The sequence below is a fragment of the Mustela nigripes genome, chromosome 8 (genome assembly GCF_022355385.1).
Source record: "Mustela nigripes isolate SB6536 chromosome 8, MUSNIG.SB6536, whole genome shotgun sequence".
Lineage (NCBI taxonomy): Eukaryota > Metazoa > Chordata > Mammalia > Carnivora > Mustelidae > Mustela > Mustela nigripes.
This window is the reverse complement of record NC_081564.1, coordinates 2,240,056-2,257,103: the sequence shown is the minus strand read 5'-3', so window position 1 is coordinate 2,257,103 and position 17,048 is coordinate 2,240,056. Positions and strand designations below refer to the sequence as shown.

General features: G+C 49.3%; 1 protein-coding gene across 1 annotated transcript in view; it reads right to left on the bottom strand.

Annotated features, from left to right (window-relative positions):
• Positions 1 to 9,081: 9,081 nt before the first annotated feature.
• The window catches only part of LOC132023740 (transmembrane protein 132D-like), a 176,745-nt gene continuing 168,778 nt past the window's right edge, over positions 9,082 to 17,048 (bottom strand). Inside the window, exons 5-6 of the mRNA XM_059409890.1 lie at positions 9,417 to 9,529; positions 9,082 to 9,365 (exon numbers count right to left, since the gene is read on the bottom strand). Coding sequence (XP_059265873.1) covers positions 9,082 to 9,365; positions 9,417 to 9,529 — 397 coding nt within the window. The remainder of the gene's footprint in view (positions 9,366 to 9,416; positions 9,530 to 17,048) is intronic.

Below are 17,048 nucleotides of genomic sequence, written 5' to 3'. Positions count from 1 at the left end.
CTCTGGCGACCTCGGTACAGACAAGCAGCCCCATGCAGGTCTCAAACAGAACCCTTTTTCCGACTAACCGGGGCACCAGCAGCGGGGCTGTTGGGCCAGCATCTCCCGCAGGGAGATTTGCTACAAGCCCTACAACAGCCGTGATGCTCTGGGAAGAGCCGGCCCGGGCGCCACCCGGTGATAAAACGAAGGGGGAGGCTCGCACCGATTGGCGTCGGGAGCTGCTCACGTCAGCCCTGCACTGTGCCAGGGCAGCACGGGCTGGACCTCGAGGAGAGCCCCAAGGAGAAAGCGGGGGCTCCGGGCTCATCCAGCCAAAAAGGAAAAGTGTTACAACACTCATCTCTCTCAACACAGAGTAACTGAGCTCCTTCTTATGTGCTGAATCCTCGTAACTAGGTTTGTGAGGGTATTTCGACTTTCTAACTATGCTATGAGCATCTCCGGGAGAGAGTCGGCTTGGGCGACCGTTTTCTACATATTTATTATACATGTATGGATTATTATATATGTATTATACATAGATTAGATAACTTTTTATAATATATGACATTTATATGTATTCTGCACACAATAACAGGCATAGAGTAGATATTCAAATACATTTTGATTTATTGCCTAAAAGTCAGAAACGTCAAAGGGCTCATCTGTTTTTGCCCATTTGGGGGGAAAAAATCTGCAAAACTAACACCTTTTGACTTTTTTCTGGATTTGAGAACCACTGGGGCTGAACCTCCGAGGTCCTGAGAGACCCCCATCATGCTCTCTTCTTACACGCAGTCCATGATAGTTCAACTCTATAAAGAACCAGAAGTCAATGCTGCTTTAGGCTCGCGTCCCCCGCGACGGCTGCCCCGACCCCAACAGCGGGGTCACGTGCCCGGCAGGGGCTGGGGGGGCACCCTGGAAGGCACATGGGTTTGTCTGGTATGAGGCTGCACAGGATGTCTCCCGCACTTTCAAAAGCAAAAGAATGAGTCTGAATGTGGAAGCTTTTGCTCAAAACCTTGGAATGGATTCTGCTGCCCCCGGCTCTCAAGAGGGGGAGGGACACAGAAAGCTTCATGTGGCAAGAAGAGGAGACAAACAGAAAGGGGAAACTCTTAAAGCAACACGTAAAAGCGACAACCTGTCGCTCAGTACCCCTTGCCAAGAGAACAGAGGAGCAAACATTTGCAGCCAGAGGAGAGAAGCCACAGGTGTGCCCCACTCCATGTTCCGGGCCTGTATTTCTCGCAGGGGAAGAGAAGCAGCTTCAGAGGTCCCCACCAGACCTTCCTTCGCGGAGCACACGAGCTCCAGTCACTGGTCTGACAGTCACCTCCAACAGGCTTCCAACGTCAAGTCAAAAACAAGTTTCCAGGGGAAAAACGCATTCCAATACATTAAGGTGCATGCACCTTTAGACAGGAAGAAGTAAGCAGGGCAAGGACCCTGGCCAGAGGCAGAAATCATAATACCAGCTGTTCAGGTCAGTTAAAGAATCTTGAATATTGGTTAACCATCGAAGGTAGTGTAAGAAAATGAGAAAACGGAGCCAGCTAAAGTGGAAAGGCAAGGTCATGTGGAAAGAGCTAGAACAACCTGGAAGGGATAGAACCCATCACAGGTGTGGCAGGGGAGGGCACGGGGAGGGGACAGCCTGAAAAAGGAAAGGCACAAAGGTGAGCGTCACTTGGATTGGCCCACAGATAACGGAAGGGGAAAGGCACCAATATTAGCTATTTAAATAAATAATAGCTCATCTGGCAACGTAGGAGAAACTGTGGTTCTTTCTGGGCGTTGGGGCTGGTCTGTCACAGCTGCTGGGGCTACCTCCTCCGACCACAAAGAACAAGTCTGTGGTTTAGGACCCCCAAGGTAAGCAGAGCCTAGAGGCTTGCGAAGACATGGAAGGACTCGACCCCCGTGAGACTGTTCCCGTTCTCACTGGCAAGGTCAGCGTTAGGTAATAAAATATCGGGTTAAAAATCTAGATTCATGCCATTCGTCTGCTGCAAATGTCTGCTGAGCTTTGACAATTGTACAGACCTGTGTAATCATCCCGTCTGCTACACATGTCCACGTATGTGCGTATAAGACTTTTGCGGGAGAGCTGGATGAGGTTTTCCGCCCTGTCTAGGTTCAGGTAACCACTGCCGGAATCAAGAGAAAGAACAGCTTCCTCACCCAAACACCCCCTTGTGTTTAGCAGATGGCTGGTCATACTAGAATAGTCACACAAACTGTTCAGTGTTGCAGGAACCTTTGCTTGGGGTGGGGGAGGGGTGGGGTTTCCCTTTTCTAAAAATGCAATGCACTAAAACTATTTTAAGAATGAAGTTAATACTGCTTTTGTTAACAACATTCCTTTTGTGGTCAAAACATTCCCCCCTCATCCCTAATAACCACCGGTCAGTTCTCCATCCATGGATTTTGCCTTTTCCAGAACACCACATAAACGGAGCCATGCTGGTACTGGAACTACGCCCGCACCCTTGCAAGAAGTAGGGAGCAGACCGTCAAAATACCACACCGATGGCTTCTGGGTCTTCATTTTTAGGATGTGACTACTTCCCACGTCTAATGAACCCAGCTGCAATGTTCTACTCTGGGAGAAAACCAGGATCAAGCCTTTGCTCGAATCCCTTAAGTTTCTGATTCAAAGGCTCGATACTACACAGAAATAGGCCAGTTCAGTCTACAAAATGGATAGTGGATGATGAGGGGAATCTATTGTGTAAAAAAAAAAAAATAAAATGGATCTCTCCCCTTCTCCAAGATGACAGGTCAGGTCTGTACGGCGAATAGTCCTAATTCTATGCACGGTTCGGGCTCCCCAACCAGCCCAAAACAACTCGACTCCCACCCAGACCGCATGTGGCACATGAAAATGTATATTCCGACTCCCAGTTCCTCCGATCGTCCCTGTCTGAAATGTGGCCACCCCCGAGGCTCCTCTTAGGCCAAGAGTTTGAAAATTAGAATTCAAGCCGGTCTTCCTCTAACCCATAGGAAAGGGCATCAGGTGCTAAATTTGGAGGTATCTGGGAATTGAAAGAGCCTCTGAAAAGGGCATATTTTCTGAGCCCCTCGGAAATCCAGGCAACCCCTTGCAGATGTCCCTTCTGGCAAAGAGAATGGAAAACGTCACCTTGAACAACATTAAGGAGGCTTTTCATGCACTTAGATTTTTTTACTCATATGGAGAATGTCAGAAAGTTCATTTTCTTCTAATAATGTATATCCAGTTTGACCAAAATAACTGCGCTCAGGCATGAACCATGCCTGTCGCAGCCAATGGAGTCTCTCATCTGTATGATTCTTGGTTTAAAAGACACTTGAGGACTCAGCTCTAAGTCTACATTTATTTTATGTTTTTATCCAAAATGGCGCCCATTATGGGGGCTTTCCTCAGAGAGCGTGGCGCTGTGTTTTATGATTCCAGAACCAACAGTGCTTGGCTATCCTCTGGTTGCTCTTAGCATGAGAGTTTTTGACCCTCGAAATACCCTCCGCTTCTTCTGGTTTCTCTCAACAGAATGGAGAAAGTGGGTAACACACTTGTCTTCAAACCCAATGAGATTATCCGTCAGTAAGCAATGAGAAATGCCTAGAAAACACAGTGAGGGGTGCATGGGGCGGGGCTCAGTCGGTTGAGCATCTGACTCTTGGTTTTGGCTCAGGTAATGATCTCAGGGTTGTGGGAACGAGCCCTGCATCAGGCTCTGTGCTCAGCGTGGAGTCTGCTTGAGATTCTCTCTCTTTCTCCCTCTTCCCCCGCCCCCAACCCCACACTGTTTACATGCGCTCTCTCTCTCCAACAAATAAATGTTTAAAAAACACACACACAGGGAGACCATGGTGTAAGACTCTAAATCATAGTGAGTCAAAGAAAATGGATACAAACCTCACCGTATAAGTTAGAAGGCAAATCTAGAATATAGGTGATACCCCATTCCCTGTTAAGAAGAAAAGGTTTCCTTAGGATGTTAGACATTGTACAACATCTGGAGATCTTTCCGATGTCACAACAGAAGAGGAAGGTGGCACACTGCTGGCTACTAGAGGGTAGAGGCCAGGGATCCTGTCCATATGCTACAACACCCTGTCCATCCACCTGTCCATCTAGTACGACACTATCACAGAACACCACACTCACGCCTAAGAATTATCCAGTCCAGAATGTCAGTTGTGCCAAGATTAAGAAACCCAGGCATAGGATCAAGGCTGGGAAAAATCAAACCACAGAGTCCAAGATGCGTGGCCATGGGTGGTCCCAGCTCTGCATCAGCGAACCCGGGCTCTATTAACACGCAGAGAATCTCTCAGGGCCTTTGAATCTGTCATGGTCTTCAGCTTTAAATTAATCAAAGCACTCCGTCAGCAGAGATCTATTGCAATCGCTGCACCGTGGTTTTGAGGATGCACAAGAAAGAAAAATGCCTTGTTAACGGGGGCGGCAGAAGAAAGACACCAAAATCGTCGAAGCACAATTATATAAGCAGCTGCATTTCAGGAAGAGGTAAATTCTAGTAAGACTCAAACTGGGGCCACCTGGGTGGCTCACTTGGTTAAGTGTCTGACTCTGGATTTCAGCTCAGGTCATGATCTCAGGGTCGTGAGGCTGAGCCTCATGTAGGGCTCCAGGTTCAGTGGAGAGTCTGCTTGAGATTCCCTCCCCCACTCTCTGGCCATCCCCCCTTCACATAAATAAATCTTTAAAAAAAATTTTTTTTTTTAAATAGCAACACAAATTTCAGGAGTGCCTGACTGGCTCATTTGGTAGAGCATACAACTCCTGATCTCAGTGTGTTAATTTTGAGCCCCATGCTGAGTGTAGAGATTATTTAAACATAAGATCTTAAAAAAGAAAAACACAGATTACAGCAAGATATTGCAGGGAAGGGTGGGATTCTACTTGAGATGCAAGAGTTAAAGAATACTTACTGCTATCTATCTATCCATCCATCCATCCATCCCACACCTGTCATTTATCCATCCATCCTTCCTTTCCACCTATCACCCGTCCATCCACTCACTATCATCTATCCACCATCCATCCATCCATCTGCTCACCATCTATCATCCATCCATCCATCCACCTATCATCCATCATCCATCCATCCATTTAACATCCATCCATCCATCCATCCATCCACCCATCCATCACCCACCCATCCATCCATCCATCCATTTAACATCCATCATCCATCCATCCATCCATCCTATCTCCTCTTTTGCACTTCACTTCTTCGCACCTAATGTTTTGCAAAATTTTCATATCAGGATAACTCTACAGTATTATAGATACTGAAACAGAATTACACAAATATAAAATAACCAAAATCTTTAATGAACACTTAGTGATTGTAGACATGGTTCTATCATCATCGGGCGTTGAGTGGCACCCTGTGTTACTGCGAAGTCTAAAGCCAGCCTGAATTTCCTCCCCTCGTGACAAGTGACTTGCTTTTTCCTGACAAAATGTTTTAAAAATCTTTCATGTATCTCACATACACTACCCCCCACACAAGTACATATAAAGCACTAGTAGAAATTATATATGCAATTATACATATATAGTATTAATAGTATATATTATAGGGGAGCCTGGGTGGCTCAGTGAGTTAAAACCTCTGCCTTCCGCTCAGGTCCTAATCCCGAGGTCCTGGGATCGAGCCCCTCATTGGGCTCTCTGCTCAGCAGGGAGCCTGCATCCCCCCCCCCCCCGCCTACTTGTGAACTCTGTCAAATAAATATATAAAATCTTTAAATAATAAAAATACATATTATATAATATATACATAAATATAACAAATAATAAGAAATTATACACCCACACATTTGAAGAGTACATATCATACAGGGGCATTTCGGTAGACAGTAAAAACCCACGTACTTGCCACGCCAATGAAGAACTAGGATCTGTTTGTGTCGTTGAAGCCTCCTGTATGTGCCTCCCCAATAAAATCTTCGCCGTCCCACTTGGGACCCATTTTTCTGAATCTGGTACTCACCTCCTTGTTATCTTTTACAGCTGCACCTAAATGAACAGACATACACATCATTCACGAACGGTCTGCTGTTAATTTGATGTCTATGTTTATCGTCACAGAAAGATACTTTTCTGCAACCCTCCACTGCATTTCACAGTATAGATCCGCGATTACCCGTATTGGTGTATTCAGAAGTCACAGGACCATTTTTATGAACGTGTAAGGACCCCACTGCAGGAATACGTCAACATGTATGGTTGCATTATCCTGGTGGTGGTCACTTGGCTTGTTTCCAGGTTTGTGGGGTAAGAACAGTGCTGCCATGAATATCGCTTTGTGCCCTCGGGCAGACAAGTGCAAGAGGGTCTCCAGGTTGTAGACCTCAGAAGTGTACACACATCTCCCCTATCATGGGGTAACCCCAAAGTACTTCCTAACAAGGCTGCCCCCCTTTTTTTTTTCCTCCAGCAGCAACAAATGAGGCTTTTCTTCCTGCGTTCACAACTCTGGAGAGCAAGCAGACTCTTGGAAACCTGGTGGTTATAAAATTGAACTGATTACGGTTTTAATTTGTTTTTCTCTGGTTTCTGATGAGATGGAGTATTTTTTTCTAAACTGGACTGCTGCTTTGTGTTTTCTCTTCTCTGAGGGGCCCTAACCCATTATCCTATTTGTTTATTTGCTTTTAACTGTTGCATTACAGGTGTCCTTCATATATTCTCCGTCCTATTTCTTTGTTGATCCTGTGTGTTACAAATACCCTCTTCGGATACACGATTGGCTTTTTTGTTTTAAAAAAAACTTCTTTTTAAAATGTCATCAAAAGTATCGATGCTCCCTCTGTGGTCACTGTTCTGGTATCTTGCTGAAGGAATCTTTTCCCCGTGGGGTTTATAAAGATATAAAGCTTCCTACTTTCTTCTACATCAATTTCCTTTTATCCCCTTGGGATGCCTAATTGATCTGAAATTGACGTCTACAAATGGCATGAAACAGAGATCAGATACCTTTTCTACTCATGTGGATAAGGCCCCACATGTGTATCTCTTCACGCCGATCGATACCTACAGTTCTGTCCCACGAAGCCTTGTATTTGCACGGTGGTTCTGGGGCTTTCTGTGTCCGTTACTGTATTTGCCTCTTAGGTTCCACCATCACCCTGTTCGAATAGCCATGGATTTCCAGCGGCCCCTCTAAATTCTTCTCTTTCCAGTCTTAGCCACTCTTGGCCTTTTTGTCTTCACACAGATTTCAACCCCAACCTGCCAAGCTCCCCAAGGGGTGGCCCAGATGCTGTTCTTATTAGAACTACACTGAATCCACATATTAATTTGGGGAGAACGGACACTTCCATGCCATCATGTCTTTTTGTCTCTGAACACAATACAGCCATCTCTTCAGACCTTAGTAATGTGCATTCTGCCTAAATGATTAGTTCATTATTTCATTAGGATTGAAATTTCATAATTCAGTTACACTTCAGTATTGATTTTTTTTAAGATTTTACCTAATTTGATAGAGAGAGATCACAAGCAGGCAGAGAGGCAGGCAGAAAGAGAGGAGGAAGCAGGCTCCCTGCTGAGTAGAGAGCCCACTGCGGGGCTCGGTCCCAGGACCTGAGATCATGACCTGAGCCGAAGGCAGAGGCTTTAACCCACTGAGCCACCCAGGCGCCCCGGTATTGATTTCTTTAACAAGATTTTGTTCTGCAACATAGAATGTCTGGTGGATTGACAGATGTAGCTATTACTTCATTTAAAAAAAAAAAAAAGATCTATTTGTAAAGACTTGCTTTGTTCATTCTGTGGTACTGCCAACTCTGGGGACAGTCACTATCCTCACACTAGATCATCACTCATCCTCGTGTGCATTATCTTTCCTCTGATTCTTTAATGCTTGCATTTCCCGTGGCCTTCACCAAAATGATCTCCACCTTCTCCGCATGTGTCAGTAATTCCCCTCTTCACCCACGTCTATCGTATTCCTTGTAACTTCTGTTTTGTGCTGTTTGGGTGCCCCATTCATGGATTAGATCTCTAGTCTACTTACTGTCTCTGGGTGCTTTTTTTGGTTCATATTTGAATTCTTGGCTTATTAAATTCATGTTCTTTTTAAAAGAAAAACTTCCCTACCCATGTAAGCACTCACAGAGATGTCTCTTTTTTTCTGTTTTATGTGTTGTTCCAAAATAAATTCTCCCCCTCTTGTATGTCTGTCCTTCCTTCCTTCCTTCCCGCTTTCCTTCCTTCTTCCTTCCTGCCTGCAAGATATTTACAGAGGGGGCTGCCATCTTTGTTTTAATCTGGCCCGTGCCCAACCTGGACATCTCTGACCCAGTCCCAGCATTCCACCTTCTTTCTTTTTATTTTTTTAAATAAGATTATTTATTTATTTATTTATTTGACAGACTGAGATCACAAGTAGGCAGAGAGGCAGGCAGAGAGAGAGACAGGGGAGGAAGCAGGCTCCCTGGTGAGCAGAGAGCCCGATGCGGGACTCGATCCCACGACCCTGGGATCATGACCTGAGCTGAAGGCAGAGGCTTTAGCCCACTGAGCCACCCAGGCGCCCCTCTACCTTCTTTCAAAATGTTTTCAACAGGAGGAGAGCTCAGCCAGGATGCTGACGGACGGAGCTACGCCTTATCTTCCCTTTCCACAGTTTTTCCAAACATTCCATGCCTGACTTTGCACATCTTCCGTCTGCTTGAATAACCTTGGGCATCAGGGGATCCCTCCAGTTCATCTCTGCATATTGGATCCTTGCTTTTCAGAGGACAGGCATCGTTGGGTGGCGTCTTTTATCACTGCCTACCCTTGCACTGCCCAAAACCAGAAAGGGAAAGAAATACAAGCATTGATTTTCACCTATGCACAAGGAGTTCACAGAGTAGAGAGAAAAGCATTATCTCCCCCCGCCGTGCTCTCTTTCTCTTGCCTGTGGGTCTTCCAAAGTTTCTATCTTATTTATTACATTTCCTGTTTGGCTAAATTCATTTTGCATTGCCCTGAGACCCTTCTCCCTCTGCTCCCCGCTGGGACTGACACAGAGGAGAAGCGCCGGCGACTGTGCTTCTGGTACGATGTGCAGGTGATCAGAAAAGCTATTCTGCCTCCGTAGAAAAGATCTCCTCACACTGCTGCACCCACGGGGTCACATCGGGGATGAGACCAGAGCATTTGAAGACAGGGTGCTGGTTGGACAGCAGTGGAACATGCTTGAACACCAGCCAGACAATGGTGCTGGAGCCCCGAGCTCCGCACGAGCAGGAAACCCCTCTCCCGGGTCTGGAGGGCACAGCTCGGAGCTGGCGCTCTCGGGGGCCAAGGGCAAGGTCTCTCTGTAGGAAATGGAGATGGTGCACGGCTGACTGGTGGGTGCTCTGGCCTGTAAAGGGACCACGGAGCAGGACAGAAGGGTGAACTACAGGGACCTCACTTCCCACACCCGGGATTCCCGCCATCAGGTCCCATCGGCCACACACATCCAGGGGCCAGGTGGAGTTCAGGTAGGACACGGGGGGAGGCAGGTGATCGGGGGGAGCCAGGAGGCTCCAGGAGAGCGGGAGATGGTGGAGAAGAAGCTGAGAGCGAGTGGCCCTCTTGCACCTGTTCTGTGTCCTCGGGCAAACGGGGCATGTTTATGGGGAATGCTTCATGACGACCACTTCCTGACAGCCCAGGCAGCCCTCTCACAGCTCTCCACCGCCGCTCAGGAAACTACAGCAGCCTTTCTAGACACAGCAACTTCATGCACCCGGAATGTGAGCAGGTCTCTGCTGTGAGGTGCACCTGCTCGCTTCTGGAAGGGGCTGAGGTCGCCAGCTGGCCTGCAGCATCCGAGACAGCTTCCCTCACCGTCTGGGGCCTCGACAGGGTGGGCACGAAGCCTGGGCCTACCCAGTCCCTCCCCGTCCATGGAGCCGCAGGTTCTGTCCCAGAAGACCAGCTGGCCTCTTCCCACGGTGGCTCCGGGCTCCAAGGACAAGTGTTCTGAAACCCACAGAGGAAGGTCAAGGCCTGCTACGGTCCAGCCTCAGACTCCCAGATCCTCACATTGGCCCTGTTCTACCGCGAAAGCTGGGAGCTGAGGCCCAGGGCACATGCGGGGGCAGGAGCCCACATCCCCACACGAAGAGACTCAGAGACTGCGCGGCCTTGTGGAACCCATCACCCTACAGTCCCCTCGCAGAGGCCTGAGGGGGCGGGACATCTGCAGCGTGGGGAGAGGTGGGGAGAGGCTCAGAGCAGGTTTCTAGAAACCTCTGCTCACTCTTTAGTGACCCCCCCCCCCCAACCAGTCCTCTGTCGGTTGGTGCTGATTTTTTTTTTTTTTTTTGGCACTTCGGTTTTCTTTTTTTTTTTTGTTTTTTTTTTTTTTTTTTTTTTTTTTTGGAACTTCGGTTTTCTCTTTTATTTTTATTTTATTTTATTTTATTTTTTTGGTGCTGATATTATTTTTGCTGGTCTGTTTAAATCACTTTGTTTTTCATACCTTCAGATTCGGGAGAAAAGATATTGACATCTGGCTTCATTCTAGCATCTCATTCCAGAATACCCACGGAGTCCGTCGCTCTCCTAAGTTATCCAAGGAAACGCTCCTGGGCAGCTCTGAACACGCCCCTTCTTTTCGTTACAAGTCACCTGAGCCTTGGGCTAACTCCTGCCCTTTTCACGGTGACCTGATGGTGCTCATTGGAGACGGACCTCAGTCAGGTTTGCATGCCACCTGATCCCTGAGGCATTTCTCTGCTGACAGGTTATTTACTGAATGCCTCACTGACCATACACATTCTGTTCAAGGTTCACTGTGGCCTTTGACTTCTACCCCCACGATACACAAAACTGGGGCTCTGTGAGCTCCAGTGACATTCCCAGGGGACAGAGTGACAAGGCCAGGTGCCTGGGGCCCCCAGACCCCACGCTGCATGCTCTCCACCCAGACCCCGTGCAGTCAGCCACAGGTGAACTCTGCCCAAGGACTGGAAAGTGCCTCTCCGTGTGGTAATGGCCACGTGCACAGGGACCGGACCTGGCCACCCCAGTCCACTACTGTCCCTCAGAGCCAGTGACTGGGAGGACTCAGGGGCTTGTGTCAGCACCTGCGCGCCCCCTACAAACACCCCAGTTGTCACAGCTCCCTCCCTTGGTCAGGGGCCAGGCTGAGGGCTGCTCTGGGTCACCTCCCAGCCCCGAGCTCTGCCCTCAGCGAGGAGCTCCTGACTGGGGAAAAACACTTGAGGGAACTCATTCCCGTAAGTGCTTTTAAAAAATGGATTTCGGAGACACTGCGGCTACCCGCCCCACCCCCGGCCTTTACTCAGGCAGATGGGTTTTCGGATGTGTGTCTGAGGGCTGTGTGTCACCAAGGCCGTGTCCTCAGGACGTTAAGTCACGTGTCCCTGGCTCCGGGGACTCTGGCAAGGCACCGGGCCAGCAGGGAACCACTCATTCAGTTGCCCCTTCTAGAAATGTAGGTAATCATTATGCCCAATCAGAAAAGCTGTTTTGAGGATTAAACCTGTAAAAAATATCCAAATCGCCCCAAGCAGTGCTTGACACAGATTACAAGTGTGGTTACCGTGGGAATGAGCAATCCTCCAGTCTCACGCAGCCCCCACCCCAGCCCTGCGCGTCACCCCTGCAGGAGCCCCGAGGAGCACACAGAGAAACAGAGTCTGAACGTGCTAGGGGACATGAAGATGCTCCCCGCACAGCTCTGTGCAGGGCTGACCACACCTACCGGGGACACTGACGTCTCGGTGGAGACCTGCATGAACAGACGACCTTCAGGACCAAAGCCCACCTCGGAATCCCCCTGGCCTGGGCGTGGGGTACTCCTCCCCGCCCTGGGGCGCAGCGATGTGCTGGGAGGTCGGGGCCAGGCCCCCAGGATGACCCAGCCTGAGCCGGATCACCCGCCGCGTCTTCCCGCTCACCCACATCTACGGACCAAAGCTTGTCCGGGACATCAGAACATTCCAGCGGGTGTCGCGCTGACACAGATACAGACTGAGGTCCTTTCCCTACAGATGCTGTCAGTCTGGTTGAGAAGGAGACCACGGGTGGCCTACAATGCAGGATGATAGGACAATGAGGGAGCCCTGTGAAGATGCAGGTCAGCCCAAGGAGACAGAAGGCAGACGACAGCGGCCGGAAGTCTGCAGAGCCAAATATGACCCCAGAGAAGGCGAGACGCAAGACAAGCCTGTCTGTGGGTCCGTCCCTCAAATAACAGTAATGATTATGTCATTTAAACCCAAAAGGCTGACCCAGCAAGAAATCCCTTTCATTAAAATCGTTGTACCAGCGCCCTGGTCAAAGGAGGAACAGCAGTTCCCAAGGCCACACCCTCACCTTCTGCCAAAACCATATCCACATCTATGGATGTCCACCTGTTCCCAAGAGAACCTTCCAGAACCACAACGAAGACAGGAACTGCCATGTCCACCCAGTTCGACCCATTCTGTTTCCTCTCCCACAAGAGACAGGCCCCAAAGGGGACTGTGGAGACCGTCCTTCCTACGTCCTCCACGAGCTGCCCCACAACAGCTCCCCGCACCGAGAAAAGAGAACATGAAATGTTTCCTGGTTTCCCACGTCAACTGGGAAGAGGAAGCTGACTTTCGGTGCCCTTGAGGCTCTGTGCTTTGAGGCAGGAGGGGAAGCTGCACCTTCCAGGCAGTGAACGGCTCCTGCCACACTGAGCATGGGTTCTAGCAGAGGGGAGAATGTAGGTTGCGGGAAATTTAAAGGATTCTCATGATCTGACCACACACAATGTCCCCTTAATTCTAAACTCTGGACGTCCCCCTGTGTGAGAGGGGAGTTCACTCTGTAAATGTTTTTTTCCCCAATGACTATAATCTAGTTCAGTGGTTTTTTAACTTGCAGGGGTATCTTCTCCTGCAGGGGATGCGTGACAATATCTGGGCACATTTTGGGGTTCGCAGCTGGGGTTTCTTTCCTACAGCATCTAGCGGGTGGGAGTGGGGGAGGCTGCAGGGGCCAGACTGACCCCCCCACCAACAAAATACTGCCCAATCTGAAAATGTCAGCAGTGTGAGTGGGGGGAACCCCATCGGCTCTACTGGGTTATATCTCAAACTGTAGCACAAATATCCAGGTGCTCCTGTTGAAATAAATTTCTCCTACAGAATTCCAAATAATGCGGGTAGATATGACAGCTCGGGGAGGTGGAGTGTCCCTCCCCACTCGGTAACTGTGAGCTTCCTTCCAAAGCAGGGAGCATGGTGCAGGGGAGACAGGGGGAGGCAGCCTTGGGGTGGGGGCCAGGAAACACTCCACGCCAGCGAAAGTGAGGTTGTGGCCGTGGTGAGTCAGGCATATCATGGACACGATGGGATGACCAGGGTACTTTGTCTCTCTGGTTTCCACCATCACTCATCACTCCAATCCAGTCTTGAGAAAACCATGCAACAGGTACCCCCCCCCAACCCCGACCCCCACAAAGGGACGTTCTTCCAATTTCTGAACAGTTGAGTAAAAACGGTCTGTGGGGTGGGGGTGGGGTGTCCCAAGAGACCCAATGACCACACAAATGCGATGTCCTGACTGGGATCCTGGAGCCGAGAAGGGGATGAGGGGCAGAGCCTAGGGGACCATGAAGCAAGTCTGGTTGGCTAATTGTGACAAACGGACCACACTAATGTAACATGTGAGTAATGGCGGAAACCAGCCGTGAGGCATCTGGGACTGTCCTCCACCGACTCCACAACTGCCCTATACATCAACATCTACTCTACGATCAAAAGCTCATTTAAAAGAGAGAGAACGCTCTCCTTTCTCCGTCTGCCTCCGGCCCGCTGTCTACTCCACGCAACTCTGCGAATGTCCACTGGACGACAACGGGAGGCAAGTCCCAGGGACAGACGTCACAGAGCTCGCTGGGGTTTGAGGACACCTGGCATGCACCTCCTTCCCAAGGGGTTCCTCGTGAAGGAAGCACCTGCGCCCGTGGGATGTGCTCTTAGAGCCACAGGCAGCCCCTCCCCCACCGCCTGCAGAGACAGCAGGTAGACAGGTAGCCGGCGGGAGCCTCCCCAGAGTCCCTGCACCTGCTGTGAGAGTGAGAAATGCAGACGAAGGAGTTTACAGCCGGGGGTGGAACAGATGCTTGCAGTAGGCTGCTCTGTCCACCATCTCTCACCAAGCCCTGAGTCCCCGTCTCTTATTAATCCTTGAGACCATATATATACCATATATATGACCATATGTACCCTGCAAGCTCTTTATTTATTTGTTTGTTTGTTTATTTATTTATTTTCTGGTTAATAAGTTGGACTGGAAAGATCACTGGCTTTACCAGGGCATACTTTACCTGAAACAGACTAAGAAAAGGACCCGATTCTAGGTCAGGGCAGGTTCAAAGCTGCAGGCTTCAAGGGAGTGAAAGTCAGGCCACTCTCAAGCTACCACATTAAGTCCTCACAAGCTCAGAATCCTGCAAAGTGGGCATCGTGAACCACCAGTGAAGATCTTTCGAGCCTGATCCAACTCAGGCCGGGTTCTTCCCTCATCAAATACTCTGACCATCTTCTCCTGCTGCTGCCATCCTAACTCTCATCTTCCCAAGAACATTGCCTCAGTAATGTCTTCTTCGGAGACAGCCATGTGACCCCGTGCTGGACACACTGTCCTCCACATGCTCCCGAGCACTTAGGGTTAAACAGCAAAGACCTGAGTCACGTATATGCAATCGTTCCTAATAACCATGGGTCCACTCACTCATTCCTTCATTCAACAAATTTGAGAAGGTCTCTGACTTTGAGGAAAGCCCCTGTTCTTCGGTGTTACAGACCTTTCCACCAGCACTTCCTGCATTTTTCACAACTAAGCTCATGCTATGCAAATATTTGGTTCCAGCCCCGCACTCAGATCTGATGGCCAGGACCCCTTTCGAACCGATGTTCTGTGGGGAAAAGGAACAGAAGAAATGGGGGGTGGTGAGAGAGAGCCCGCCTTCTTTTCTTCCTCCAGACACACAATCAGGTGATTAGAGACCTAGGCTGCTTCTGAAATTGGCTCTCTCTGGGGGGTAGAAACGGGACAGAACCGGAGGTGAGAACATGAAGAAAGGGCCTGAGTGCCGTGGGATGCTTCAGTTGTTCACTTGAAGAAAAACATTTTCTGAAATTAAAAGGGATCTTTAGATGTCTAAGGAATGAAAGCATCTGCTTTTCTTCTTTTGTGGAGGTTTGCTTGGGAAGACAGCAGCTGCAGGAGGGACAGGAGTCCTAAGACGACAAACAGGCCCACCCAGCTTCTCGGCTTCTCGGCTGTTAACACGCACACCTGTGCACGCACAAACCCGGACACATGTGCATACTCACGCACACACTCACACAGATGCACACACCGATCCCTGCACACACCCATGCACACATACGCACACACTTGCCTGCACACGCGCCACAGATGCACACATTCATGCGCACGCATGTGGACACTCCCACCTACACAGACATGCACACACTTGCCTGCACACACATGCACATATGCACACACTGCACACACACCGTATATGCACACACCCATCCACCCACACATGCACATGTGCACACCCGCCTGCACACACACACACACAGATACTGTTTTAAACTACCCTCATTGATGATTTGCAGGACAAAACTGGATTCCTAGAACCGAAGGCCTGTGCAGTAGCCACGGTGTCACCCTCAGGTCGCAGGCACAGGAACAGCTGGCGCAGTTACTGACTGTCTTCTAGGAGGCAACTGTTATCAGCAAAGAGCTCAAATGTCAGCTGCTGTAGGTGGTGGGGGTGGGGAGAGCTCCCTCCTGTTGGTGGCACTTTAGTCCCCTCCCGTCCCTGGTCATCCTTAAGTGACTGTGCATGTCCAGCTGACACGTGACCTATAAGACATCAGCCCACCCCTGACCACGTTAGCAGGTCAACACAGAATGTCTAGAAACAAAAATCACGCACTCAGAGAAAAGCACGTAAGGTACGTGGCTGGAGCATGCAGGGTTATTAGGACCAGATGCAGACAGAGCAGAGCCGGACCCAGTCTAAGACCCAGTTTGGAAACTATGCTAAATTAGTGTGAAATGGACTTCATTAAAAAAGATACAGTGTTTTATTATTTTCTAATTAGAAGAATTCAAACTTGATGCTAAGAGCATGACCAGACCCACGTTCACCTCCAGCCGTTGTCACAAACCCCTAGGACTCGCTCGTCATGAAAGTATTTCAAGTTTGCACTTACTGCTGCTCAGGGGACAGAAAGTGTCCCACCTCACCGGGGTCAACACACATTCATGAGCTATCAACTTCACGATTACCTGCACTTAGAAACTGGATCTTTTCTTTACAAATTTCTAACTGGCCAACTCTGAAACAAGTACACTTTCCCCGTGCATTCAAAATTCTCAAACCCTTGATGTCTAGGTGTAGGGCGACCACATCTAGGAGTTTCAAAATGTGTTTGTTTCTGCGCTTGCAAAGGTCTGGACTCCTCAGATGACACGGCTCAGCAAAGCACATTTCTGCCGGCTTTGTGGCCTCCTGCCAATGATGGAGCCGTCCTCAGGACTCCACTGCCCACGTTCTAATGTGCGATGGGTAGTCATCAGGAGCAAAGCCTTCTGGGAAGTTTAATGGGACACATACGACTGCCTCCCTAAAAGACTGGAAACAGATACTATCTCCCGCAGATTTGGGGTTTTCCCCCTGGGTCCAGGAATTCAACAACCAGCCGCCGGCAAACGTACAGGATGGCAGAGGGTCCGAAATCAGGCAAGAACCAAGCTCTCCTTATTCCAAACCTTTGGTTTCTATGAGCAAAACAGTTCCCTCCATAAGCAACCATTGCCACAAAGAACATTGTATAAGACCGTCAATCCTGGAAAAGCAGAGCACAAAGCCAGCAAACCGTGCAGAGTGTGTGAGCAGCTGAATCCCGGGCTGACTCCAGAGGACAGAAGGAGAGCTAATGAGGCCTCAGCCCTGCCAATGTGTTTCTGTGGCCTAAATCCCCGGGGGGTCAGTTCCCTGATGCACCATCAGCCCAAGCCAAAGGTCTGTACCTGC